Source organism: Caretta caretta, chromosome 6, assembly GCF_965140235.1.
Source record: "Caretta caretta isolate rCarCar2 chromosome 6, rCarCar1.hap1, whole genome shotgun sequence".
Lineage (NCBI taxonomy): Eukaryota > Metazoa > Chordata > Testudines > Cheloniidae > Caretta > Caretta caretta.
The window spans coordinates 48,416,260-48,443,183 of NC_134211.1; the positions used below are offsets into that span (position 1 = coordinate 48,416,260).

General features: G+C 37.9%; 1 protein-coding gene across 9 annotated transcripts in view; it reads right to left on the reverse strand.

Annotated features, from left to right (window-relative positions):
- Window positions 1-7,045: 7,045 nt before the first annotated feature.
- Window positions 7,046-26,924, reverse strand: part of SHANK2 (SH3 and multiple ankyrin repeat domains 2) — a 539,125-nt gene continuing 519,246 nt past the window's right edge. For all 9 annotated transcript variants that reach the window (XM_075129488.1, XM_075129487.1, XM_048855923.2 and 6 more), the window contains 2 exons: window positions 22,701-25,104; window positions 7,046-11,269 (listed from right to left, as the gene is read on the reverse strand). In XM_075129488.1, the coding sequence (XP_074985589.1) occupies window positions 10,696-11,269; window positions 22,701-25,104 (2,978 nt within the window). In that variant the 3' untranslated portion in view covers window positions 7,046-10,695. The remainder of the gene's footprint in view (window positions 11,270-22,700; window positions 25,105-26,924) is intronic.

Here is a 26,924-nt window from a genome sequence, read left to right on the forward strand (position 1 = left end):
CACACACACTATAACAAGAGAGTGATCACTTAAGGTGAGCTATTACCAGCAAGGGGGGGAGGGGGGAGGAGGAGGAGGAAATAAACCTTTTGTAGTGACAATCAAGGTGGGCCATTTCCAGCAGTTGACAAGAACGAATCCCCTCCCTCCCCCCACTGTTCCTCAGATGTTCTTGTCAAATGCTGGAAATGGCCCACCTTGATTATCACCACAAAAGGTTGTTTTTTTTTTCTCTCCTGCTGGTACTAGCTCACCTTAAATGATCTCTCTGGTTACAGTGTGTATGGTAACACCCATTGTTTCATGTTCTCTGTGTATATAAATCTCCCCATTGTATTTTCCACTGAATGCATTTGATGAAGTGATGCTCACAAAAGTGATGAAGTAGCTCACAAAAGCGATGAAGTAGCTCACAAAAGCTTATGCTCAAATAAATTTGTTAGTCTCTATGGTGCCACCACTACTCCTTTTCTTCATATGGTGAATGGCACCAGAGCTGAGGCATCACATAGGGTGCTGGGCTGCTCAGTGGTGCATGTCCACTGCAGAAATTCGGGCACTTTACCAGTACGAATGTAGGCATCAACAACGTCAGAAGGCAGCAACTGAGCTGGGGTTTCTGTGATGAGTGGTAGCTAAATGGTGTAGTTAGGTGCCTAAAGGTTCAGTTAAGCACCTAAATTCCCCTAATGACTCCAGCCCTTATTTGGTAAGAAATACTAGATATATTCTTCAGCAAACACCACAGAAGACAGAGAGAGAAATTTAAAAAAAAAAATCCTGGATTTAGATTTTCCTCATCTAATTTAGTGACTAAGGGAACAAATAACACTTTCACTTTTTTGAAGTCATGGGTATACTTATGCATCTAGGTTATCAGGCTACCGGACAGCACATAAATTGCTATTCTATTTGTAATATTACAACTTACTTATGTTTCAGCAGTTGTCTCTTCACTTTGAAGTTGTAAAAGGTTCATGGCAAAAATATTTTACAGATGGTCTTGATGACACTTTAAAGGTTTCCTAATTCCTCTCCATAATAGTGTAGCAATGTAAGAAACTGTCTAAGTCCAGAGATGATGCACTAGAAAGGTTATCGTCCATGTGTCTAGCTCTGAAAGTGCATTGCTCATCATCATAAAATCATAGGATTGGAAGGGACCTTGAAAGGTCATCTATTCCAGTCCCTGACTCATGGCAGGACTAAGTATTACCTAGATCATCCCTGACTGGTGTTTGCTGAACCTGCTCTTAAGTCTACAACTTCTCTAGGCAATTTATGCTAGTGCTTGCCACCCTGACAGGAAGTTTTTCCCAATGTCCAAGCTAAACTGCCCTTGCTGCAATTTAAGCCCATTGCTTCTTGTCCTAGTTGCAGAGGTTAACAAGAACTGTTTTTCTCACTCCTCCTTGCAACAAACTTTTATGTACTTGAAAATTATTGTGTCCTGTGACAGGATCCCTGGCAAGCAAGCAAGCGGAGAGCAGGGTACTGCTGTGTCCCATTAACTCTCCAGCCTGGGCGGTCTCTTACAATGCTTTGATAGTGACAAGCATCAAACTCTTCCAGGCACAGTTATCACCCAGCCCAATAGCATATGGAGCCCCCGCCACACATCTGGATTGTATGAATACTCCCTGAGCCACTCATGAATCGCACAGAAAGGCACCAGGCAATCCCCCCCCCCGCAGTTCCTGAGCCTTGCATCTCAGAACTGTAATATCTTGCCCTGGTCAGAAGCCTGACCAGTAGCCATATAAGTTTATTACCTTTCAACCCCTCCCTGTGTTGAGCTTATAAACTGAGCTGAGATTTTCCAAGCACTTCAACCAAAACATTGTTTTAGGTGAAATAAAATCTTTCTGTAGTTAATAAATCTGTTTTAAAGTGATTATAAATGGTAGGCACGAAAGGTCAGAGATAGTTACCAAAAAAATAAAAGGTAAGAATCATAGAATCATAGAATATAAGGGTTGGAAGGGACCCCAGAAGGTCATCTAGTCCAACCCCCTGCTCGAAGCAGGACCAATTCCCAGTTAAATCATCCCAGCCAGGGCTTTGTCAAGCCTGACCTTAAAAACCTCTAAGGAAGGAGATTCTACCACCTCCCTAGGTAACGCATTCCAGTGTTTCACCACCCTCTTAGTGAAAAAGTTTTTCCTAATATCCAATCTAAACCTCTCCCACTGCAGCTTGAGACCATTACTCCTCGTTCTGTCATCTGCTACCATTGAGAACAGTCTAGAGCCATCCTCTTTGGAACCCCCTTTCAGGTAGTTGAAAGCAGCTATCAAATCCCCCCTCATTCTTCTCTTCTGCAGGCTAAACAATCCCAGCTCCCTCAGCCTCTCCTCATAAGTCATGTGTTCCAGACCCCTAATCATTTTTGTTGCCCTTCGCTGGACTCTCTCCAATTTATCCACATCCTTCTTGTAGTGTGGGGCCCAAAACTGGACACAGTACTCCAGATGAGGCCTCACCAATGTCGAATAGAGGGGAACGATCACGTCCCTCGATCTGCTCGCTATGCCCCTACTTATACATCCCAAAATGCCATTGGCCTTCTTGGCAACAAGGGCACACTGCTGACTCATATCCAGCTTCTCGTCCACTGTCACCCCTAGGTCCTTTTCCGCAGAACTGCTGCCTAGCCATTCGGTCCCTAGTCTGTAGCTGTGCATTGGGTTCTTCCGTCCTAAGTGCAGGACCCTGCACTTATCCTTATTGAACCTCATCAGATTAGCATAAGCATACAGTCTAAATCTTATTACAGTAGGCAGTATTGGGATCAAGCAGTTTTCTCACCTCACCCAATGTTACAGTTCTTAAAAACTTCAACTGAGGAGACTGATCCCAGGCTTATAAGGGTAAGCCTGTTGTATTATCTTCCCTGTGTTCATGTTGCTTCCAGCATAGATGGGAGAGGAGAAAGGCAAAAGCATGATGCCACTGTCTATTTTATATCCTCAATCCACGTGCCTGGAAAACATTAGCCCAGAGATGTTCCTGGTGGGCTTTGCTGAGTCACAGGGTTGAGCAATCCCCCATTATGTGGTGTGTGTCTTACAGAATTGTAAATCCCTTGCTAACAACTCCTCAGCCGAATAATGGGTGTGGAGCACCACCCTTGTTGTCACTGGGGAATTAGCAGTTGAGCCTCTCAAACTTCCAACATATTTCAGTAACAGCCATGCAGCAAAATCTCAACTTCATGCCTACTAACGGTATACATATTTGGATGGAACAATGGGTTTCAGTAGATCATGACTTTTTCATATATCTTACATGGCATGCTTTGTAATAAATATAATCATACAACAGGGATGAATATGGGGATTTGCTTTGAGGTTCAGAGTACCACCTGTCTTCCAGACTAAACAAATTTATTTCAGTCTTCCCTCATACGTCACGTTTTCTAGACCTTTAATAATTTTTGTTGCTCTTCTCTGAACTTTCTCCACATCTTTCCTGAAATGTGGAACCCAGAACTGGACACAACACTCCAGTTGGGGCCTAATCAGCAAGGAATAGAGTGGAAGAATTACTTCTCACGTCTTGCTTACAACACTCCTGGTAATACAGCTCAGGATGAGGTTTCTTTTTTTGCAATAGTGTTGACTCATATTTAGCTTGTGATCCCCCAGATCTCTTTCTGCAGTACTCCTTCCTAGGCAGTCATTTCCCATTTTGTATGCATGCAGCTGATTGTTCCTTCCCAAGTGAAGTACCTTGCATTTGTCCCTGTGGAATTTTATCCTATTTACTTTATACCATTAGTCCAACTCATTTTGAATTTTAATCCTATTCTCTAAAGCATTTGCCCCCCCTTCCCCCCTCAGCTTGGTATCATCCGCAAAACACTTCACCTTTCTGTGCTTCAATCGCTGCACCTGCAGCGAACACTTACCAACATTTCTAGAGTGGTTAGAGCTTCTCAGAGGAAAGTATTATTGTGTTGGTAAAGTATTACATTTGAATGAAAGAGAAGAGGCAATAGTTTTGGAATGTTGCTTATACTCAGTGATTCCACCCCTCCCTGCATAGAGGAAAGGTAGCTGATTACATTGTTGTAACAAAATGGATAGTGGATAGGAGATGTGGCCTTACCGGAGTAATGGTAAGAAAGTATTATTTTAGCAAGATGCATTTAAATATATATCTCTAGTTTGTCTATTTAGAAATCTGATTAAAATTATTTTGAGGTGTTCTGATAAACTGGCAACAGCAAAGCAGCACAATTTCTAATTCTATACTAGTCTCCTTTGCATCTGGAAGTCAACTCCCCTCACCCAGCTCATGTGAGCTTACATGATCAATATTAATTTAAAAATAGCCATAATGTGGTCACACCAAGCCTATAATTTTCTTCAGGCTCATCCTTAAAAGAGAACATACATACGCATCTCAGTGGAAAAAAAAAGTTTTCAGAAGTTTGTTCAAGGGGAAGAGAATTAACTGAAGCCTGAGATCTGGCAGATATCCAACATCTCACCTCAGTTCTTATATAAGGAAGTTTAAAATAGACACAATTTAAGGTTATGGAAAGGCGTGAGTGGAAAAACTAGTTCTTTAAAATACTAATGTTATTAAGTACAGCTTGAGATTTCTCTACAGTGGCTGTTGTAGAATCTCGGAGGGTAAAAGGAGTATAGTAGGCTGAGCATTTATGCCAGTACATTTTAATAAATATAGTGCTGTTCTCCAACTCGTACATTAACTTCTAAACCTAACCAGGAAACTTCAAGTTAGAAATCCATACTCACGCTTTTTAGAGTTAGGCCTGCATACACTGTGGGTTAAAAAAATCCAACCACAGTTCTGTATCCACATTTTGGGAAATGACCACCAGCCATTACGATCTACTGAACTAGCTCCCCCACTCAAAGCACCCTGAACTTTAGGGCATTTGCCATCTGGATTTGAAAATTCTGGCTTATCTTTAACATTTTAATGAAACTTTTTTAGTGGTTCAAGATTTTCAGTGCGGTAGGCAAAAATCTATTTTCATCTTTTGTCACCCTAACAAAAACATGCCTACTAAAGTTGAAGGGGCAGTACAGAGATGCAATCTGAAAAACATCATATTGCAATTCCTTAAAACGCTGCTTATTTTCTGAAAAAATGTGACAATAATTCAGCCTTATTATTTGACTTATGTAGTTGGCCCAACATGCAGTTGTCAGATTTATTTTGATGAATTTCTGTTGAAAGAATGTGTATATTAATTATATTTTAAAGCCAAATAAATAAAGGTTTTAAAACATTCTGTGCCTATATAAAAATATAGCTCTGAGACCATGGCCCTCAAAGACCACTAGATGTCAGCATAAAACATTAACATAATTAAAAGCAAAAGCTTATTTGTTCTAGTTATTGTATCTGTTACCTTGCAATCAAAATACAGTACACTCAACTAAATAATTACATTCTAAGTGTATGTTCTAGTAATACATTTGTTAATGGAAATTAACAAACACAATCTGATTTCAATTTTCTTTATTTTATTTAGTTTAATTTAAATGACTGTGATTAAGTCATATAGTCTCATGATCAAGAGAAGGCCCCAGAATATCATCTAGATCTTAACATTTCAGTTTTTTTAACCATTTTTAGTTGTGCATTGATAGGGACTTCTCAGTTCAGAAAACAAGGCACTCTAACTATTTTATCAGCTACGACAATACATGGATACATGTTCCTTTCCTCTAAGTACATCATTTGAATACAACATGGTTTTATGCAGATCAGATTCAAAACATCCAAGGCACACACTTGTTTTCCTTTGTGTGTGTTTTGAAGCATCATTGAGTTAGGATTTCCGATAACCATACTGTTCCAGGTTAGTCGCACTGGACAGTATTTTGTTGTGGTCTTGGACATAAAACTGTGAAGACTGTGAAATGCAGAAACATGTTACAGGAACAAGAGAAAAAAAACCACCAATATAATTTGGATAATAATATAAATTATTAAATATTCTGCTCTCAGAAAACTGGTTGTATAACCACCTTGATTCCCACATAGAATTAGCAGTTCCACAGCATGCTATAGTTGTGTATTACACAACTATTTTTATGATTAATTTGATCATCTACTGACATGTATACTGACAGATACAAAGATATTCTGTATAAGTGAATTATTAAAATACCTGAAATAAAACAAAGCTGTTGATATTAGAATAATATGTAGGAAAACAGGAAATAAATAAAAAAAAAGTAGAAGAAATAGATCATCATGCCAGGAAAAAAAAGGAAGTATTAGATATAAAACAGAATGACTGCCGTTAAAATATTTATTTCAATATCTAAAAAAATTCTTCAAGTTACAATTAAAGATAGAAGAAGAATGTGGAGCCCAACTTATCCAAAGTACTAATGAAGTCTGGCGGTAGTGACTATCGCAAGAGGTCTGGACTCTGGATAAGGACTGCTGCTGCTTTTTCTTCACTCTTTGTAATGCGGCTCTCTCCTACAAAAACCGTTAGAATTTCACCAGATTGCTAGGTAGGCCAACAATTCAAATGTCTTGCATAATCAGCTACACTTATTTGATAACACCAAAATAAAGACCGACCTCAAGTCCAGAAAAATGATCAGCTGAAATCACTTCCAAGCCAAAAAAAAAAAAAAAGTTCCATCACTTAACGCAAAAAGAAAAGGAGTACTAGTGGCACCTTAGAGACTAACCAATTTATTGGTTAGTCTCTAAGGTGCCACTAGTACTCCTTTTCTTTTTGCGAATACAGACTAACATGGCTGCTACTCTGAAACCCATCACTTAACAAAATTCTTTACTTTTCAAATCTTATATGTAAATCTGAAATTCAAAACCTATTTGGTTTCAGCATTAAAAATCTTTAACTAAAAGATAAACCAAAGCAAACTTCCCCCCCTAATATTTGATAAACCCATTTTCTCTCTAGCTATATGCAGTTAAAGCATTTTCTGCTGTTTCAATAACGTTACATTAGATTGTAAGTTTGGCAACTTTTTAACAAAAATTCAGACAGCTTTCACTGTTTGCAATCAGAACCACAACCTTAGTGCAATATTATATTTATTTCTTACAGGAATTTTGGTTGCCATACAAGAGTATTAAGGATCGGGGAAAGTGCAAGTTACAGGAGCTTGATTTTTAATCAATTCGAAATAAGAGGAATTAAAGCACAAAAATTACAGCAACATAGATAACGTGAACACAAATTGTTACACAAACTATATTGAGAAACATTAATATCTAGAAAAGAAAAGAAAAAATGTAATGGAAAAATTATCAATATTTGTGGCTTACACACAATCATTGCCAGATCAACTGGGTAATGCTTGTTTAAGAACTCAGAAAATCACTATTTTTATTAACTTAAGTACCACAAATAATTAGCTTTTGTGATATGTAAATTCTGTAAATCAACAGTCACATCTAGTCATTTTATAATATATGAATGAAACTTAAAATGTTCCCAGACACTCAGGGAAAGGAGCCTGCAGTTATACACAATTTACATCTTGTGTGATTTTGGTATTGTATACACAAATATTACAGAAACTAGGCATGTAAATGCAATTTATTTAAATTACAGTATATAAACAAAAGTTGATCCTAAAACCTGGAATATCATAACATGTTTCATAGATCTCTAACATTTTCTTCTCCACTATCATAGTAGCGTGAAATAATAGGGCCATTCCCCCACCCCCACATTTTCAAAACTGATGAAAATACTAGGACTTATATCTGTTACTATTGCTTTCTGTAGCAAAGTCATCAAACAGAGCTAGAGACCAATTCATCTCGGCAGAGGTGTATTTTATTGGTAAAAGTAGATCCTTTCAGGCCCTGTTACCCTTTAGATAGTAAGACACAATGTAAAAATAAACTATTTCATTAGCTCTTTAGTGTTTTTAATCTCTGTTCTACTAATTATACTGTACCTATTCTTTAAGTGCCTGAAAAGATACATAAGCAAGAAACAACACTTGTTTAAGAAAGGGATTACCATCAGCTGTAATTTACTTGTGTATGTCAGCACTCATTAAACCTAAATTCAACAATAAGATTGTGATTAAAAAGCAGCTTAAAAGTCATCTTCTACATTTTCTTTTACTACCGTATTATCTAATGTATTTTCTGGCACATATTATAGAGGTAATACCAACTGTAGTCAAAGAAACAAAAAGGAGCATGGTATTAGTGGTTTATTTACTGAATTCTGTAATATCACCAAATGGAAGACAATGATGGCTGAATTACCATTTTTACACTTTTTATAGTATTTGATGGCCTTAAGGTGCCATTATTGAATATCTGAATGAAAATGTCATTCTCTGCAACAATAGCCATGTAACTATGGAAAAACTCAGTACTCTTGAAAGTAAAATGCCTCAATATTTGATTTTTATTACAAGGTTACTTGGAATTTTCAAATACAAATATAGACCTGCAAAGGGTGTAATAACAGATGTTAAGTCAAAAGAGTTGTTCCATAAAGGGGGCAGGAGGTTGAATAGTTGCTTTGCTAATGCATTGTTAATTGTGTAATCACTTTTGAAGAAGTATTCATCCTCCTTTGAAGAAGTTCTAGGAAAAATAGAAAATATAACACAGCTCTGCTGGTTCAGATGCATCCAAATGAGGTTGATTTAAAAAGGTCAAGACTTATTATTCCACAGAAATAGTATTAAACCACAAAAGTGTTTTTTTTTTGTATTTTTTGTATTTATTTATTTTTTTAAGTTTTTAACATTCTAGCACTGAAGTGGCACAAAGGCTGCCCAGTAGACCAGCCACTTATTTTCTTAAAATATTGTGCTTATAAACTATCTGTACAACTATTTAAACTTGCAGTAAAGAAAGGTATTTAAATTGCTAAACTTTATGTACTTGTTCTAGGGCTGTTGCAGACCTAATTAGACACTTGATTGTGAGAAGAAAAAAAAATTATAATTAGAGATCGGCTGGACCATAGCAAGGGAAAAAAAATCAGGAACTTTCCAAAAGATGGGAGAACCTGATGGTATGGTAGGTTGAGAGTCTGGCTGTCCATACATGATGTGCCTACCTTGAACAGGTTGAATGTTCAGAAAGCAAGACCCACAAAACTCTTACAAAAATTAATAGAGGTGTTAATTATAAAAGGGGTCAGATAGAGAAAATTGTTAACTTTAAAAAAAAAAAAATCAAATCTGCCAAAATGGTGTATCCCCAGGACACACAGAGAGTGCAGAACCAGTCAACGATCAACTCCAAAGTCGGGCCAATTGTCTGTAATGCTGATCAGGGCTTGATGGATCACTCTCTGGACCCTGCCACTAATAATTTCTGATTACAGTAAAGAAGTCACTAGAGAGTGATGGGAAGCTTTCTGCTCCTGCTTAGGCATTGACTATGCTTCCTCTGCCAACAGCCCAACCCAGACTAGCCAGGAAATGGAAATGAGGAACCAAGTCAATAAATCTGGACCTCTCTGTTTTCCTGGCCTTTTGGAACACTTGCATTCTAGGACACCACATGTCCCCTCCCTTGTTAACATTTACCCTTTAAATATGTTTTTAAACTGTAGAAGATCACCTGCTGAAACATTTTTATTTCTACTAACAGGCCTTATCCTGCTCCCAGGTAAGTGAGTGGCAACATTCCCACAAACTTCCATGGAAGCAATATCCTGTCTTCTATCCCAGTTTTTCAGAGTTGTTGAGCACTTGCAACTCAATGAATTAAGCAGGATCTGTGGGGGCTCAGCATATTTGAAAAATCTGACTATAAAAGTCTAAAGATGCACATGGACACAGTATAGCTAACACTCGTCACAACCATATTTTAATCTGCTCAGATAGTCAATGTTAGGCCTCATTAGCAGTTTATCTGGCTGCCAAATGGGGGTGTCTGGTTCAAACTAGCCTCTTTTCTTTGTATCTCAGAGAATGCTCTTCCAGTCTATACATAGTTTCCACATTCTACTTATCACATCAGTACACCATGTTTAAAACCTGTTCTGCTACCTTGGAACTGTGCTAAATATAAACGCAGAAATAAAGAAATACCTAAGTAAAGCAGAACAGTTACCTTTGAACAAGAGTCTCCAACAGCACTATCAGCTTCACTGCCAACAAACCAAAGATCTACACTGGATCAAAATGACATTGTGAAAGAGGGGGTGAAGTAATGCTTCTGCTATTTATTGATTAAAAACGGGTAAAAAGAAGTTAAGCATGTGAGGATCTATTTAAAAAAGCCAAAAAGGGGAAAAAAGTTGAGATTCCATGACAAGAGTGTCAAGAACAGATTACCCTGGATGGCAGGGGAGCGGTGTATATAAAATAAGGTGTTTTCTGCTCAAAAATGAAATGCTTGTGGTTTTAAACCAAAAGAAAAAACGTACATGTTCTGGGTCCAGCTGAAGGGCATCATAAATGGATAGGTAATATTTCAAAGTTAACAATTATCTTTTGTCTCTATCTCCACCCCACACCTCCCCACCCCGACCTTTGAAATAAAATAGCCCCATTAATTTCATTTACTTGGGTTTAAGCTTGGGCACTAAACATACAGTCTGCATTACCGAGTACCAGCAGCTAAATTAAACCTTTTCTTCTTTTGCTGGCACTCACAGACAGCCAAGACATTTTGCGTATTTCAGTACCAGCCCATCTCTATTTATAACAGAAGTTTGAGAGGCAAGAGTAGCCATTTTTATCTGTCCAGTAGCTGTTTCAAAGCTCTTTCTATATTCATTCTGTGCCCAACTCTAGTCACTCCAAGGTCTATCAAGTCTTCCTTCTGAAGGTTTGGTAAATGGGTGCCATCTATTTCATTGTCCATGAAGGTCTCTTTATGTTCACCTAAGTTTAGACTTTCCAACCAATCTGCCACATCTGGTTTAGTCCACAGGTGGACAGGCTTAGTTGTAAAAGGCTTATTTGAGATTGGCTGTTGCAATATTGAGGGAGAAGGAGACCTGCTGCGACCTGTGTTCAAGCCAAATAAGTCCCCAGAAGGAGGCTGGCTGGGTAGGCTAAATACATCAGAGAGAGTTGGAGAAGGAGATGAAGCTGAAGCAGCAGGTGTCAGAGGAGCAGGCATGATGTCTTTGTTAATCTCTGTTGGTGAAACCACAGGGCTTGGAGCATGTCTCACTCCTGATGTCCTACTGTCATAGTCTGGGGACCTGCTCTGCAATGTGATGGGCTGGCTGGGTCCAGGCCGGACTGTAAAAGTGATGGTTGTACTTCGTGTACCTGAGACAGTGCTCATTACTTCTGTGCTCCTGAAATTAAAAACAGAAAACATCCAGAAACGTCAGCAACTGAAGGAAGGATTTTCCTTACCAACAAGAGAAAAAAGTGGCTTTGGAGTAACAAAAATGAAGTTTGGTTTTTTTTTTTTTTGGACAGATCTCACACATGAATGTACTTTTTGTAACAAGGTCAGGTTAAGGCACAAGCACCAAGAAGTTTCCACAGTTCTTTCCCACAAAACAAACCCAACTCTCTATGATCAATGGTAAGCCATATCATCATTATAAATTAAAATCTTGCCTATGAGACGTTTAAAAAAATCCAGAGAACATGATAAATTTACATTTTCTGCCCTCTCGATGGTCTCTATAAAGTAATACAAAATTAAATGAGAAACTTAATGTTACAAAAAAAAGGACTCTTCGGGTATGAGTTCTAGATATGTAACTAGGGCATGAAGTTTAGCTCTGAATATGAACACCCCTCAAATACTAGGAGTGGTTGGTTTTGGTTTGGTCCCCTCTCTGACTAAGTCAGGATTTAAATCTCACACAGTGAAATAGGGTAGCTAAAAAAATGCAGAGCTTAAACATGAATTTGAAACTTACTTGAAGCATGTTATTTACTTTAGCTTTGAACTTAAAAATATCAAATGACGAGTTAATTTTAGTGCCTATTTTGATTCCTACTCATTTATATAAAAAGTTTCCTGAATCTCTTCAAATGATCCCTGCAGAGACCACCTCTTAGTTTAGTCTTTAAGTGTCCACTAAAGCCTTTGCTGACATTGCCTAGTGAAGGTGCCAATAATTTATATGGATATGGGTACAGGGGATTGGCATTACCAATCTTTTGGTGGAGATTATGACTTTTGTTTATGTTTATGAAAACTACTGACCTGGGCAGCATTTGAACTACCTACCTACCTACCGGTTAAAAGCTCTTTATCCCTTTACAAATACCTTGGGCCATCCAGTCACTGTTTTTTGGAAAATTTGCTTCCAATATTTTTTGACAACAAACAGGCAACCCATCATAAGTGTGACGAGAGTACCAATCAACCAACAGCAAACCAAATTTATGTTTTAATAGTCAGTTCTTCTTTCCTCCCACAATGTTGCCACTTTCGGTTTCCCTAATCAGATTTTTTTTCCCCATGGCAAATGACTATCTGTTCCTCATGATGAAAAACTTTCCAGTTATAATTAGATGATCAAGGTGGACATCTCAGGCCTTAAAAATCTATGAATCTATTTTCCTTTTTGTTAAAATGACAAATAAAATAGGTTTTCAGTTTTAATTTATTTGGCACAGCTCCAGTTACTGTGGGTCAAATTTTGTAAGATGCTAGGTGCCTTCAACTCCCTTTGACTAGAAGGAGAATTGAGGGTGCTCAGAGTTTTGACAGCTCAGTCACTTGAACAGCAAGTGTATAATAAAAATATGGCCTGCCTACTTTTTTGTGAACAATGCGGGGATGTCTATTTGTGCCCTGGAAAATGGTTTAAATGACGTGTTAAGTGATGCAGTTCCAAAGTTATACAATCTGGCTACCATGAAAATGGTTAAATTTAATCTGACTATTTCATCAACTGGTATTCTACAGGCATATTAATTTTGAGCCAATAGTTCATATAGATGTTCAAATACAAAACACCTGTACTAGCAGTATACACTATTTCAATTATATTCACTGTGATGACAGCTAAAGGTCAGATAAATCAGATTTATCTGAAAAGCTCAGAGTAACACAACATATCAATTCTTAGCAGGGCCTGATCCTGCAAAGCCTTTTTTTTGAGTAATTTGTATGCACACAAGCAGTACTAATTTCACACAAACCATTTCACAGGTTCAAAGGGAACAGGCAAAATCTTTTAAGGCTTGCAGGGTCAGTCCTTTAGTTACTCCAAAAGTATATTAGGAGCCATAGTTTCAGAATTTAGCTATTATTGCACAGTATTGTAATTTGACCAAGAAAGGTAAAAATCTGCAAGGTTTTCAGTACCTTCTTGTGAGTTTCTTATATCCTAATGGCTCTCAGCACCTTGCAGCATTGAGCCCAAACAAACAGCACTAGCAGATTGTAAGACATATATAGTAGGAAAGAAATCAGTGAACCAAGAGAAGTAAATAACTTTACTAATTTTAACTTAGAATTAAGTGGCCACACTCAAATTCCTCAATAAGGCTAGACACCATTTGAAGACCATGGTAGTTTTGCTATGAAAAAGAAGGATTGCACTCTATGGCCATGATTTATATAAACGGCCTAATCCACTAGCATGTGAAAACCTCTCCATATGCCTCCACCTACTGTGTGTCTTTGATTTAACTTTCCTATACTATTATAAAAAAAACCAACACAGTTTGATTATTAATCCATGTGCATCACAGTGGTGCCAAGGGTCCCCATTGTGCTAGGCACTGATATTTTCCTGTTGCATAGCAGTGATATAACTGACAACATTGGGTTCCACCTCCATCTTCCACTTCAAAACGTACAGTCACTGCACATAAATTACTGCTGTAATGGACTCCAAGTATATATTTGTTCAGAAAATCATTACTGTATCTTTTACATCTAAACTGCATTATGCAGTATGTTCTTATCATAAATATTTATACTATTTCTATGGCACTGTCTGATAGATGGGACAAATCTGTTTTAGTTGATTAATGAAAGACATTAGCAGCTCTATCTCAAACAAACATACTGTAATGATAACATTTACACTTTTATAGCACCTTCATTCCAAGAAACCCAGAACACCCCACTAACATTAATGAATTTAACTTTACAATTGCAAGCCTCCTCTGAGGTAGCTGTTAACATCGTTGTACGGATGGGACAATAGACACAGAAGTTCTGTGACTCAACCACGGTCACATAAGAAGTCTGTGGCACAGCAAAAATAGAACTCTCCTCCTTTCCTCATTCCTAGTCCTGTGCCTTAAATCACACAAGCCTCCTTTGGCTGTCCTTACATGCCATGCCAATCATTGCATTAAAACATGTGCTATACAGAAATCTATATAGCTTCTTCAGCATACTCAGTGTCATAACATGAGACCATCGTACATTTGTGTAAGAAAAAAATTGAGTAACTCCCATTCTGCCGATGGTTTGTTATTCCTTTTCTATGGCAACTATGCTATTCTAGACTCTTTGAATTAATTTTCTTTCCTTTCATTTCTGTTTTTTAAAAAGCTATATACGAAAGACTACATATTGGTTCTCTACTGTTGTGTGGCTCATCGTTAAGACAGGAAGGTCAACAAACGGTAGCCAATGGATTCATATATTCTAGTTGGTGAATATAAAGGTGTGAGTGTTTGATCATATTATAGTAGGGATATGAATGTTCTCCTGCCTAAAACCAAATTTCTTTATAAATTACAGACTGAACTCTTTCCCTCCCTTATTTGCATACTTGAAAAGGTAAAGAACATGATGATTATTTTAAATAAATCTATCCCTGTTAAGAATCAGCAAATGATAATATTTTGGTGTAGGTTTCAGAGTAACAGCCGTGTTAGTCTGTATTCGCAAAAAGAAAAGGAGTACTTGTGGCACCTTAGAGACTAACCAATTTATTTGAGCATAAGATTTCGTGAGCTACAGCTCATTTCATCGGATGCAATCTTATGCTCAAATAAATTGGTTAGTCTCTAAGGTGCCACAAGTACTCCTTTTCTTTTGGTGTAGACATTCACTTGTGTGTGATTGCACTGGTTGCAATGCATATTACACTGTCTCATATGACATCATAATATATAAAGTACTGTGTCACAATGGTGTGTTTCTCAAGTGAAAAAACAGTCCATGTGGCTTGCAAACAAGAAATCTTACTAGCTAATTCTGAATCATATTTGCATGATTTAAAATTAAAAATACAAGGGTGTATTTAACAGAGATTCAGTGGCTGACAGCATGCTGCAGTGTATTCCATGGCTCCCTTGCAGGAAAGGGGAGAGGGGGAAAACAACAAAACCCTGCATTATGCTCTCATCAGAGTTATTTTTATATAGTGACTTGCCTAAAGGCCTGCTGTCTATGACAAAGCTCTTCCACCTTCTTTTAGGAAAAAAAGTCTTAGCGAAAGAAAGAGCCAATAATATATAAATAGCAATACAGTACGAAATAAGGTTATTCAAGCCCTAACTTGTGGAAACAAAAATTTTCTTTAATCACAAATGTTTGTATTTTACTTCAGTTCAGCACAATAGACAAACTGAAAAGCTATTTGCCAGAATCTGTTTGCTAGCGCGATCAGAAGAGGCCCTTGGGTCCCATTGTGAGGTGGTTTATGGGAGGAAGGAAGTGAGGCAGGATCACGAATCCTGGTCCTGGGGCTGGTGAAGATAAGGGACAGTGTGCGGGTTGGTGGGGCACAGAGTATTTTGCTGAGTAGTTAGTTCAGTGTTAGCTAGGAAGGATTGGGAAATGGTCTGTGAAGGGAAGTCTCTGTTCAGGGGATATGGTTTCAGTGGGAGCAAAATAAGATGCAACTTCATTTTGTCAAAGTATGAACAAAACTGATCTGTGGCCAAATAACTCATTTATTACTGGAGTTTATTCAGTTGGTTCAATAATGAAGCAGACTCATGTGAAAATGGTAAAGCAAAGCAAGAGGATACTATGAGGCTATGTGGCTGCGTGTGAAAAAGCTAGTTGAATCATCATCTGGGATCAATGTAGTGAGTGGGTTTTGCTGTTGAACTGTCCTGCGCTGTCCCAGGTGAATGATTGCTTTGGAGAAACTCTGTATGATCTGACAAATTTTGTGAATTAAAATATTGCAGAAACATTGGTAGTTAACTCATTTTGCAAACATAAAGAAGTCACCCACTAGTGAAGGGGGAAAAAAGAGAGCTTTATCCAATAGAATAATAGTATGTAAACAACACATAAAACCCCCACAAACACAACAGCAAAGCTCTGAGCACACCACATATTTGAAAATCAGGCCACTTATTTAGGCACCTAAATATGGATTTAGGAACCAATTTAAGAATCTTTGCTGAAATCTTTCTCCATGAAAAAGGTGGCTTTAATCTCAGTTTGAAATCAGATACAGTTCTGTAAATCAATGGTTTTAGAATGGCTACCATTTCTGGATTAGGATAAACTAATCCCAACTGCAGTTAGGAACAAAGTTAACACTAAAAATGTGATACCAAATGAGTGAAAATTAAAGAAAAAGAGAAGGAACAACATAGAATACTCTATGCTTTTTGTTGTCACTTACTTCACAGCACTTCAGCATGACACTCTTCTGTTAGCAGTCATGGGAGCAAATAAAAATGACAAAATGGAATGACTAAAACATGCAAAACAACATACAAAAGCAAGAGATCCTGTGAAACTGGCTGACAGACAATTAATGAGATGAACTGAAACTAATGGACACAACAGTAACCGAAAAAAAATCACTGGTGGTTTGTATGTTTAGAATAGTCACAAGAAGATGATGGTGTTGAGTTAAAAATACAGTCACCTTATAACCAAATGCACTGATATTTACTATGCATAACTCGCTACTGAATTTAACTCTGCCTTACCTGGCTGTGATATAATTATGTCACTTCTCTAGGTAAATATTATAAAAAATTGAGACAGGTAAGAAAACATTTATAATAGCAAGTTCATTTACAAAAAATCATACCAACACACTACTGTTTTTTACTCCCTTCAGGGCTCAGTCCTGCAAGCTGCCTAAATACTTTTGACTCCCATTGTTTTCAATGCAAGTTGAAGGCACTTAGCACCACCACACAGAATAAGGCCCACTGCTAACATAAAAAACATCAAAACATTTAATGAAACAGAACCATATAAGAATTACATCCTGAATAAATAACCATTTCTGTCTAAAGCACTGTGATTTGGTAACAGTGGTGATAGTAAACTACAATAACTATCATTACTATTTATTACTTATTAGCATGTTGAATCAGACTGGAGCAATTAAGGAAACTCATGGTGAATGATGCCCTTTTCAACTTGGGCTGTTCTACTGCTTTTTTCTTCCGTTTCGGAACCACTTGGTTTATTTAGTGTTAATCACACTGACATTATTCACTGGATCCTCCAGGTTGGATTATGTTGCTAAGCAACTACTTGGTTCACAGAGTACACAGTAATCTGTTAAAGTGGTTAAAAACCCCTGATTTATTCTACTATTTTGCTTTATCAGATCCATATAGAAGCCTGTATGTTTTAAAATGAATTTATAGAACTGCTAACATTAGCTCCCAACATTATGGGAAAAATATAACTCCTTTGCTGCTACAATGAAGATTTATTTTCCAAATAACTGCTAAGTTTTTTTTAATAGATGAACCTAAATCAAAATCCCTGAGGCTGAAAATATCCAGCTATTATTAAAACCTCTTTTTTTATATTGGGCTCAAATAGAATCCCCATGAATAACAAAGCCTAACCTTTTTGGGGAGAGCAGGGTGGAGAGGGGGATGATGAAAAGGGAGGCAGTGAGAATCAGATATCCAGACTTGGGGTGTAAGAACTTAGGTAATGTAGGAAGATATATTAGACAGACTCTATATAACATTTTGCAATTAGGATTGGTCTCCAAAATTGCCTGAACTAGATGGTTGGCAGGATCTAGGGGTGGGGCTACAGGCCAGATTCAAACACAGATCAAATCCCTTCTCTAGTTAGTTATCATTTCTTCTTTTTGCAGTGTAATTTAAGCAAGTGCATCCTTTGGATTTCTTATCTCTTTCTTCCTGCCTTTGTGCACAAATTAGGTAATTCAGTTGAGACACAAGTAGACTTTCTAGCTAAATTATTTTCAATATTAACATACGTTCAGTGTCCGAGGGCCATCACAACAACACACAAGAATTATTAACATAGCAAGGTATGAAGAAAGAAAGGTCTTGGCTCCTTCTACTTGCTTAATAATTGAGGGTGAAATTCTGCTCATTACTGTACAATAAAATCTCTGTAGTCCTCATTTACCAGAAAACACACAGAGGTCATATTTCATTATTCTCTTTGACTAATGCTCACAAATTATCTATAATTTAATGCATCTATGATACCTTAAAATTTTAATCAGCACCATGAAATGATACAATCACCATGACTGAGCTACAGTTATGACAGCTACAAAGCATCAGATAATTGGAAGTAAGCCTTACAGTTAAAGCATCTGTTGTTCGCTGTGCAGAGATCATTTTAGTAACGTTTAGGAATGCTACATAGGCTGTAGTTTTGTACATTTCACATGAACAATGTATGTTCTAATTTCATCAGGCATCTGGTGCCAAGTGTTGTGAACATAACCCAAGCTAACCTGTGAACAATGCTTGTATGTGTACCACTGCTTCTCTTTGGATAGGCCTACTAAAATGTGTATCAGTTTCCTTTGGCAGAGTTAATTGAGCTGCTCCTTTAATTCAATACGATTTCTGCATTTCTGAGGTAAGTTTCTTAGTTCTCTTTCTAATACTACTTTGCAGAGAGAAAGGCAGCAACCCCTATATTTAGCTTGCCCAATGCTTTTGTATATTAAAAAGAATTCTAATGCCTTGAGGGCTTGAAAATTTGGCAGGAGGATAGTCCAAAGTATGTTGGAACTTAGCAAATAGTTCTGTTTATCATGCACAAATAGAAAAAACAATCTTGAACTTATTCAGTCATAGTTGGGATAGGACTAAAAGCAGTCACTGAAGTCAGCATGTTTGACCGAATACACAGGGTGAAACAGATCTGCTGAGTAAGGCAGTGATGCTTTTACACAGGCAGTTTCTGGAGAAGAACTACAAATTTAAAGTGGACAGTTCTAGACATTAACACACATGCTAGGGCCAATTTCAAGTTAATGCCAGGATGAAGAGCTAGGCACTCTGTCCACTCCCATGAGTTTGCCATTAGCATCTCATGCCCTCTCCTCTTCCTCCTCTCCACCCCATCCAGGAATTTGTCATCCATTCTTGCCCCTAGACAGAGCACAGAGGAAGTTAAGCAGAAAAAAGACCTAAAGGGTCCAATCCCACTGCAGTCATTGGCAAGGCTCTCAGACCTCACTGGGAGCAGATCAGGCCTGAAATGCAGAGCCCTGTGCATATTAAGCAGCAGAAAGCTTTCCTGATATTTCACTTTCATCTCAATCTTATTACTTCAGTTATATACTCTCCTACCTCCCCCTTGTAAACACACTAAAGAATTCCTTTCACCATTGATTTTTACATCCTTTAAATAGTTGTAGACCATCTCTTGCCCCCATTTCCTCAATCTCTGCTTAGCCAATAAATAATTATTTAGCTCTTTTAAGTCTTTTCTCATACATCAATCATCCAGCTCCTCAACTCCCTTTTTTCTGCCTATCTTTAAATACCTCATGTGTGTCTACACCTTTCTGATACTGAATTAAACAAAAAAACCTTTTCCCTCCCCAAATATTCAAGAGGCATTCTACTAGAATTATAGAAAGAGTGAAATCCCTGTTTGGTGAGGTGATGCATCTTTATATGCAGACCAACACTTTATAGGCCTTTTTTTTTTTTTTTTAAACCGTTATGTCACATTGTCAACACGTCTGATTTGCTGTCTGCTATACAACCTAGGTCTTCCAGCATTACTCCTTCCCTGCATTCTCTGTCCCAAATATATGATTGGGATTATTTTTCCACAGAATAATTAGCTTGCTGTCAATTTCTCCCCCCAGTAAATGCAGCGCTTAATTTTGACTCATTAAAGAATTCAGTGAAATTAAGAGTTCTGATTATTTCAGAATAGGAAGGAATGGCAAAGCATGTGCTAGTTATTTGCCACACACAATATTTGGAAATAAACAGGAACGTTCAGTTCCACTGTAACCTGGAAAAGAACTCCTAAATATGACAGAATTAAATAAGATTAGGCATATAAAGCCAGGTATTCTAGCTGTTTAATGTGACTTTAGACACAGAAAAGCAAGAACTGCACACATTTAAAAATGACCCTGCAGTCATGAAGGTAACAGAAAGACTATACAGTCTGGTCTTGTCATCTATGATTCGGCAACGTTCTGTTTTACGGGATTACCGAAGGCATCCTCAGTTCAGTTTCTGCTCCACCTTTGGCAAAAGACCATCTACCTTAAGCAACCAAGATATGTTGGTCAATTTGTACAAATTTCATTGAAATGGTCTTTTTTGTATTAAGGCCTCTCAAGTGCATTAGACAACCCACCTTATGTTCTCTGTTTATGTCAAGCACAACTGAAAGGCATTCCATTCCCCTGGAATTTTTTACTCATATCTTCAGTCTAGGAATGCTGTATGATCCTTCATACCTTCCTTTATGGCCACCAGTTCAACAGCTTATATCCAGTGGGAAAGAACAAACTTTAACTACTATCCTCTAAGGCTTGAGATAATACTGAGAGATCATTTGGTATTAAAAAAGGCCACTCTTTCTATAATGCCAAACATCTCCCTGATGTACCCAAAGAGTGGGAGCCATGTTGTGTTTCTTCTTTTGGGGCTACTGCCTACTCAGCACAGTAATTCTTGGGGGGGAACGATTTGGATAGTAACTTTAATATATAGTGGCATTACATTTTTGCACATATGCTCCAAACAAAAATAGATTTCCACATGGCAGATCATATCAAGCAATTAACACCACTGCAGACAAAGATGGGATTGCAGGTCAGCAGTCACTCCTAAACTCTGCATAATGCCAAACCTCTCCATACCACAAAGAGGATACCATATTTTCTTAAAATATACAGGTCAAACCCTATTATTCAAATCTCTTGTAGGACAGTGGTAACATTCAGAAAACTGGAGTTAAAGATAAACAATTTTTTAACCCAAATCTAGGATTTAGAGGAATATATCCACTTTTCAGATGTGTGGCCTACCTATAGTTACTTTAGCAAAATATAAACACTTTTCCATTTACCTGCAGGCCTCTGCACATGCCTGTCATCAAGGGTTATTGTACCCCTGTTCTTCCAGCTCATTTTTAATGACAATTTTTGTGTTCAGTGTAATACAATATACATTTAAAAGTGCAAGGATATAAGATATCCTGTGGGATCTCTTCCTAGGACTTTTGTAGGTATTCTTTGGAAATCAATTCCATAAAAAATGCATGAGCTAGGCTGCAAAAGGAGTGCTGATCTAGAAACTTTTCTAGCTCCCTGAAATTTTCTTTCACAGATTGTTCAGTAAACAAATACGTGCAATTGAAATATAAAAAAACCTGAAAACAGTAAATATACCAGGTGATTTACAAGGATATTGCATACAGGGGTTATTTAAATCAACAATTTAGTGGTAACAATGTGATTTCAATAAAAAGCTTCAAGAAATTGCTTTGTGGATCATGTCTTGTCATACTATAAGGATTAAATTTAATGTTGCTGATTAACTGAGTTATCTAACTAAATCAAATAATGTTATGTTGAGTGTGTGAAAAAAGACTTAAGTGAAAACTGATATTTTATCAACCTCAATCAGTTATGGAATGGAATAAAATTTCAATATAATTATAATTGTTGAGTAAAACTGCAAGAACTCTGTTGTATAAATATTATTGTAAAAGAAAAACCACACCAGTTCTTAAACATAAACCTAAATAATTCACATCAAAATAATGGATACTCTGTCTCTCAAAGGGATAGCAATTGAGAGAACTCATGTAGGAATGCAGATTGGGTAGTCCTGGTGCTTGTTTACACAGTGGGGCAATGCAAACACTACTGGGTGTGATTTTTAAACAGTGTTAATGTGTTGCACATTAATTCAACTATGTAGACCCTTCTGGTGTGGACTAAAAATTCCCTACTGCACCTTAACGTAGTACTGTTTTGAGCAGCACTACATTAAAGGACATTAGGGAACTTTTAATGTGCATCTGAAGAATCTATGAACCAATTAACGTGCAACACATTAGTGCATATTGCTGCTCCATGTACACAAGCCCTTCAAGCTAGTGTCCACAAAAACAGAACTTAAAATGGAAACAACTAATTATAAACTTCCCGCTGGTTTCTGCTTCTTGCTTTTGCTGTTTACTGAACCTTCCTCAAAAGGAACTTCCACAGAAACCTAAAATTTGTGTGTTAAAGGGGTGATATTCTAGCAAAGGGAATTACAATAGAGCTAACTGTAGCTTGTAGCTAGGGGTAGCCTTATTGGCCAATGTGGTGAGTTTTTTTAGAAGCCTCAGAAAGTGGGCTCATTTTTCCAATGAAAATGTACATTACTTTCATAAGTGCTCATTATTTTATACTGGAAATTAGCAGAATAAGAAGGGTGAAAATTGTCAATTATATAGTGTATTTATACCTTAGGGTGATCTTTTAATGTTATCAAAATTCCTATGGTGGAGCCTGCTTATGTAAATTCTCAAAAGCATACCCTTGTTTAAGAAACTGAGTAATTACATCTTGAAAGAAGTATAGATCTTGTTTTAATTCTTTTAGTTTCATTTACCTTGTACTGGGACTTGCAGTTTTTGTTCCAGAAGGCGACTCCAACCCTTCCCCTGGCTTTGAGGATTTCTCTCTGTTCATTTGTTGTAGTATTGAGTTCAATTCACTAATAACATTAGCCTTTGGGCCTGAGAGAATTGGGCTTTTTACCTCAGTTACATCACCCCATAGCTTGGAGGTCCTTTGCTGTAAAACTTTAGCTGTACTGGGCTGTGCACTGATAGGAGGTGGGGGTGGAGCAGGTGGAGGGATAACAAAGCTATCTACAGTTTCTTCAATTAGAGCATCTTTGTAAAGTGCATTGCTTTTGTTGATTATGGGCTTCATTTTTGGCTTAGGAGGTACTGGGGGTTTGTCCACCAGAAACGTTTGCCCATCTGCATAGACTGTACAGGTATCCAAGTTCTCACCACCTTCAGAGGATAAGGTAGAGATGCTGGACACTGTTGAGATAGTGCTGGTTGTCTCTAAGTGATGGTCACTACTAGATCGACTGTCTACCTCCTCAATCCCAGAGTCAGTGACATGATCAAAACTTTCAGGGGGTGGCAGAAATGAGGCAGGCAAACAGTTTGAAAGACCCACTTGTTTTTTACTGTCTAAAGAATTCGTGGATTGGTTGGGGTTAAATGAAGCAGATGTAGGTGTTCCATTTTTTCTTTGCTTAAGTAAGTCCGTTAGAGCAGAACCTGGAGCTAAACGGTCATCGGGGATATCAAAACTGTTAGCAAATTCTAAGGGAGGAGGTAACGGCTCAGTAAAAATAAATTCTTCATCAATATCAATAGATGCTAAAGGGGGTGGAGGGATGCGAAATGGCAAAATGACAGGGTCATCAACAGAGCTAGCTGCTACAATAGTTTTGCAGGGAGATGCAGGTGGCTCAGGTGTAGCAGATACATTCAACCCACTTTCTGCTTCTTCACTATCTTCTGGCATCTCCGATGGAAAATTGTCTGGATTCATTTCCATTTCAACTCTCTTATCTTCAAGGGTGTCATCAGACTTTGCTGCATCCACAGTATGAACCATTAGTAAACCAGCTGACTTCTGCTGTGAAGTATCCATAATATTTATCAGCATGTTTTTCTTTTCTTCAGGCTTCTTCTCTTTCCCCATATCTGTTTCATATTTGTTTTCAGTCTCCTGCCTTCTCAGTGGGCCACGTGTATTTTGCCTGGTAACAGCAGCAGTCACAGGAAATGTTGTTTCAATATTAGATCTCAGCTTTGTATCAATATAAAGTGGTTTATTAAGGTCTGCTTTACCAGTTTCTCCTTTGCCTGGAGTTTGTTGCGTTTGTTCTTTCATGGCTCTATCTCTTGCAGACAGCGCGAGTGCTAGAGGTGAGTTTGGATCTAATAGCTTTCCTGTGAGTGGATGAACATAATTATCCGAACTGGACACATTAACGGTCTGAGTTGCAACCATATCATTTTCAGTAACTTTTTTTATGGATGAAGAGTTTAATGTCCTTTCATCACTTTCATTGCTAGGTTCACTGCTATTAAAAAGATTTTCAGATTCTCTAGGTGCAGGAACCGGAGAAGGTGACATAACTTGCCTGAAACTATCTTCATTACTAAACGTGTCCTCATCAGTAAATTTAGATTGCCTCATACGTGGTATTGGGGGCAACAGGCCAACATCCTCATCTCCCAAATCTGTAGAAAGGAAAGCTGGAGAATTACGCCTAGCTTCTAATCTCTTTTCCCTGTCCCTCACTGCTCCAGCAATGGCCGCTGCAAATGGACTACTGACGTTTAAATTATCATCAGGTCTGAGCTGTCCAGGCTGCTCTGAAGACTGAGGGTCAATCTCCATACTGCTTCCTTGGCTACTTTTCCCACTACTGCTGGTAGATGGTTCTTTCACAATAATTGTTGGAATTGGAATAGAACAGGTCTTTTCTGGACTATCCTCAACATTAGACTGTTTCACTAGCATTCCCTTCCGCCTTGCTGGTTTGGCTGGCACGTAAACTGCTTTGCTTGCTATTTTCCCAACTTCAGAATATGGGTTTTCTGGCATCTGACCCCTCTTGTTTCTGAAGTTTGCCTGCAACGCAGCATTCCTACTATACAAGTCCTCAGAATCTAGAGAATAACGGTCCAGTTCTCTTCTGTAATACATCCCTTTGTCCCTCATTATTGTTCCCATATGTTCAGATCTACCTGAAGAAACCTTTGAACCTGAATTCTGATTAAATGCAGGTTTTATTGTTCCATAGCTTCTTGATGTTGGAGATTTGGGAGAGTTATAAAGGGAGGGAGAAGGAGGTGGTGGTGAAGGGGGTAGAGACTGTGGTGGAGGGGGGATATCTTCAGAAGTGTCTGGCATGGACAGACTTCTGGTAAATTTCAACATAGGAGGAGCCAAAAATTGACGTTCTTCCTCTGTTATTCCTAAGAAAATGAATAAAGGGAAAACTTTAAAAATCTGCAGTATAATTAAATACAGTGTTATATTTTTCCACTAAAGATATGACCCTAAGGGAATGTCTACACAGCCCGCAGGAGCGAGCCTCCCAGCCCAGGTCAACAGATTTGGGCTAGCAGGGCTCATGCTACTGCACTAAAAATAGCTGTGTAGACAGCATTTTGAAATTGTGGCTTGGGGTGGAGCGCAGGCTCTGAAGCCCACCCTTCCCCCCTCTGTAAGCTTCAGAGTTAGAGCAACAACTTCAAAGCACTGTTTACACAGCTATTTTTAGAGTACTAGGGTGAACCCTGCTAGCCCAAGTTTGTTGACCTGAGTAGGTAGGCTTGCTTCTGTGGGCTGTATAGACATACCCAAAGATGCTACAGCAATTTTGCATGGCATGGAGCAGATCTGAAATAATAAACCATGGCTGGCTTGTTGATTCCTGCTCATTAAAAGTTCTCTAATTGTTGAATTTCCATAAAGCCATATGGTAGTATTAAAGAGGAGTGAAACAGCAACAAAACCGTTTCAGAGTAGCAGCTGTGTTAGTCTGTATCCGCAAAAAGAAAAGGAGTACTTTTGGCACCTTAGAGTTTCTAAGGTGCCAAAAGTACTCCTTTTCTTAAAGCTGAACTGATTACTGATTGTAGGCAAATGCTTTTGTTTGATGTACCTTCGGAGCCAATATATTACTCTTCAAAAGAAAGTGAAAGTATGAAAAAAAGACAAAAACTACTCAAAGCAACATTAAAGATTCTGTATGAGTGTGAGCTAATTGCATAGAAGGGAATTTTCTCTGAAATGTGTCAAGAAGGCAAGGCATTCTTATACAGAGAAACTGTGTTTCTGACTCTAGCAATCCAGAAACACACAAAGTAATGCTATGCTTACACAGCAAGTACAATATTAAAGCATTTCTGGGAATTTTGCCTGTATTGTTTTAGTAAAAGGAATATAGAGAACCATCAATATTACATAAAAAGTGACATTTTAATTTTGGATAACATATTTCAAATGCAATTAAGTGATGTAGGAGCCTAAGTCCCCTTTTCAAAAGTGTTTTAGGCACTTAGGAACCTCTTAAGTCCCTTAGATGTTTTAGAGAATGTTAACCGCTGATACAGAGGCTCTCAACCTATTTACTATTGTGGGCCACATATGCAGCTCTCTCTGTTATATGGGCCACATCCACACAGTATATACACTACCTTAATGGCCCTGACGGTGTCACATGGGCCACAGCTGTGTGCTGATTGGGCTGCAGGCAGCCCAGAGGTTCAGAACCAAAGCTCTATGTAATAAAAGTAATTTATGATTTTACTCAAAGAGGAAGGCATTTTGTATAAAAGGTGGCTATGCCATAAGACAATATCTGGAAATATTGTGTGTATTTTGCTGAACAGCTTTACACAAGCACAATGCTTATAATTAGTTCAGAAATACCTTGAGTAAAGTAGATCAATTTTAACAGCAAATGCACCAAAAACTAAGTTTTCCCCCCTCCCCCCAATAAAGAAAAAGGATAATTTTGAATTTAAAAAGTGAGCTTATTTTATACATTTGACCAGTAGGATGCATATCACACCTTGCATAGCACATGATGGTATTTTCATGTCAATAAAAAATCTGGATGACTCTTAGCTATAGTTGATTTATGACGATAGATCTTCCTCGATTCTTTTTCTTTGCACTTTCAAAATTCTGGCCTTCCTTGTTAAAGGCAATTTTCCATAGCTATTACAACCCCACAACACTTGCCTAAAGTGATCAAAGCAAAACATGGAAGTTGTACTAGTTTTCA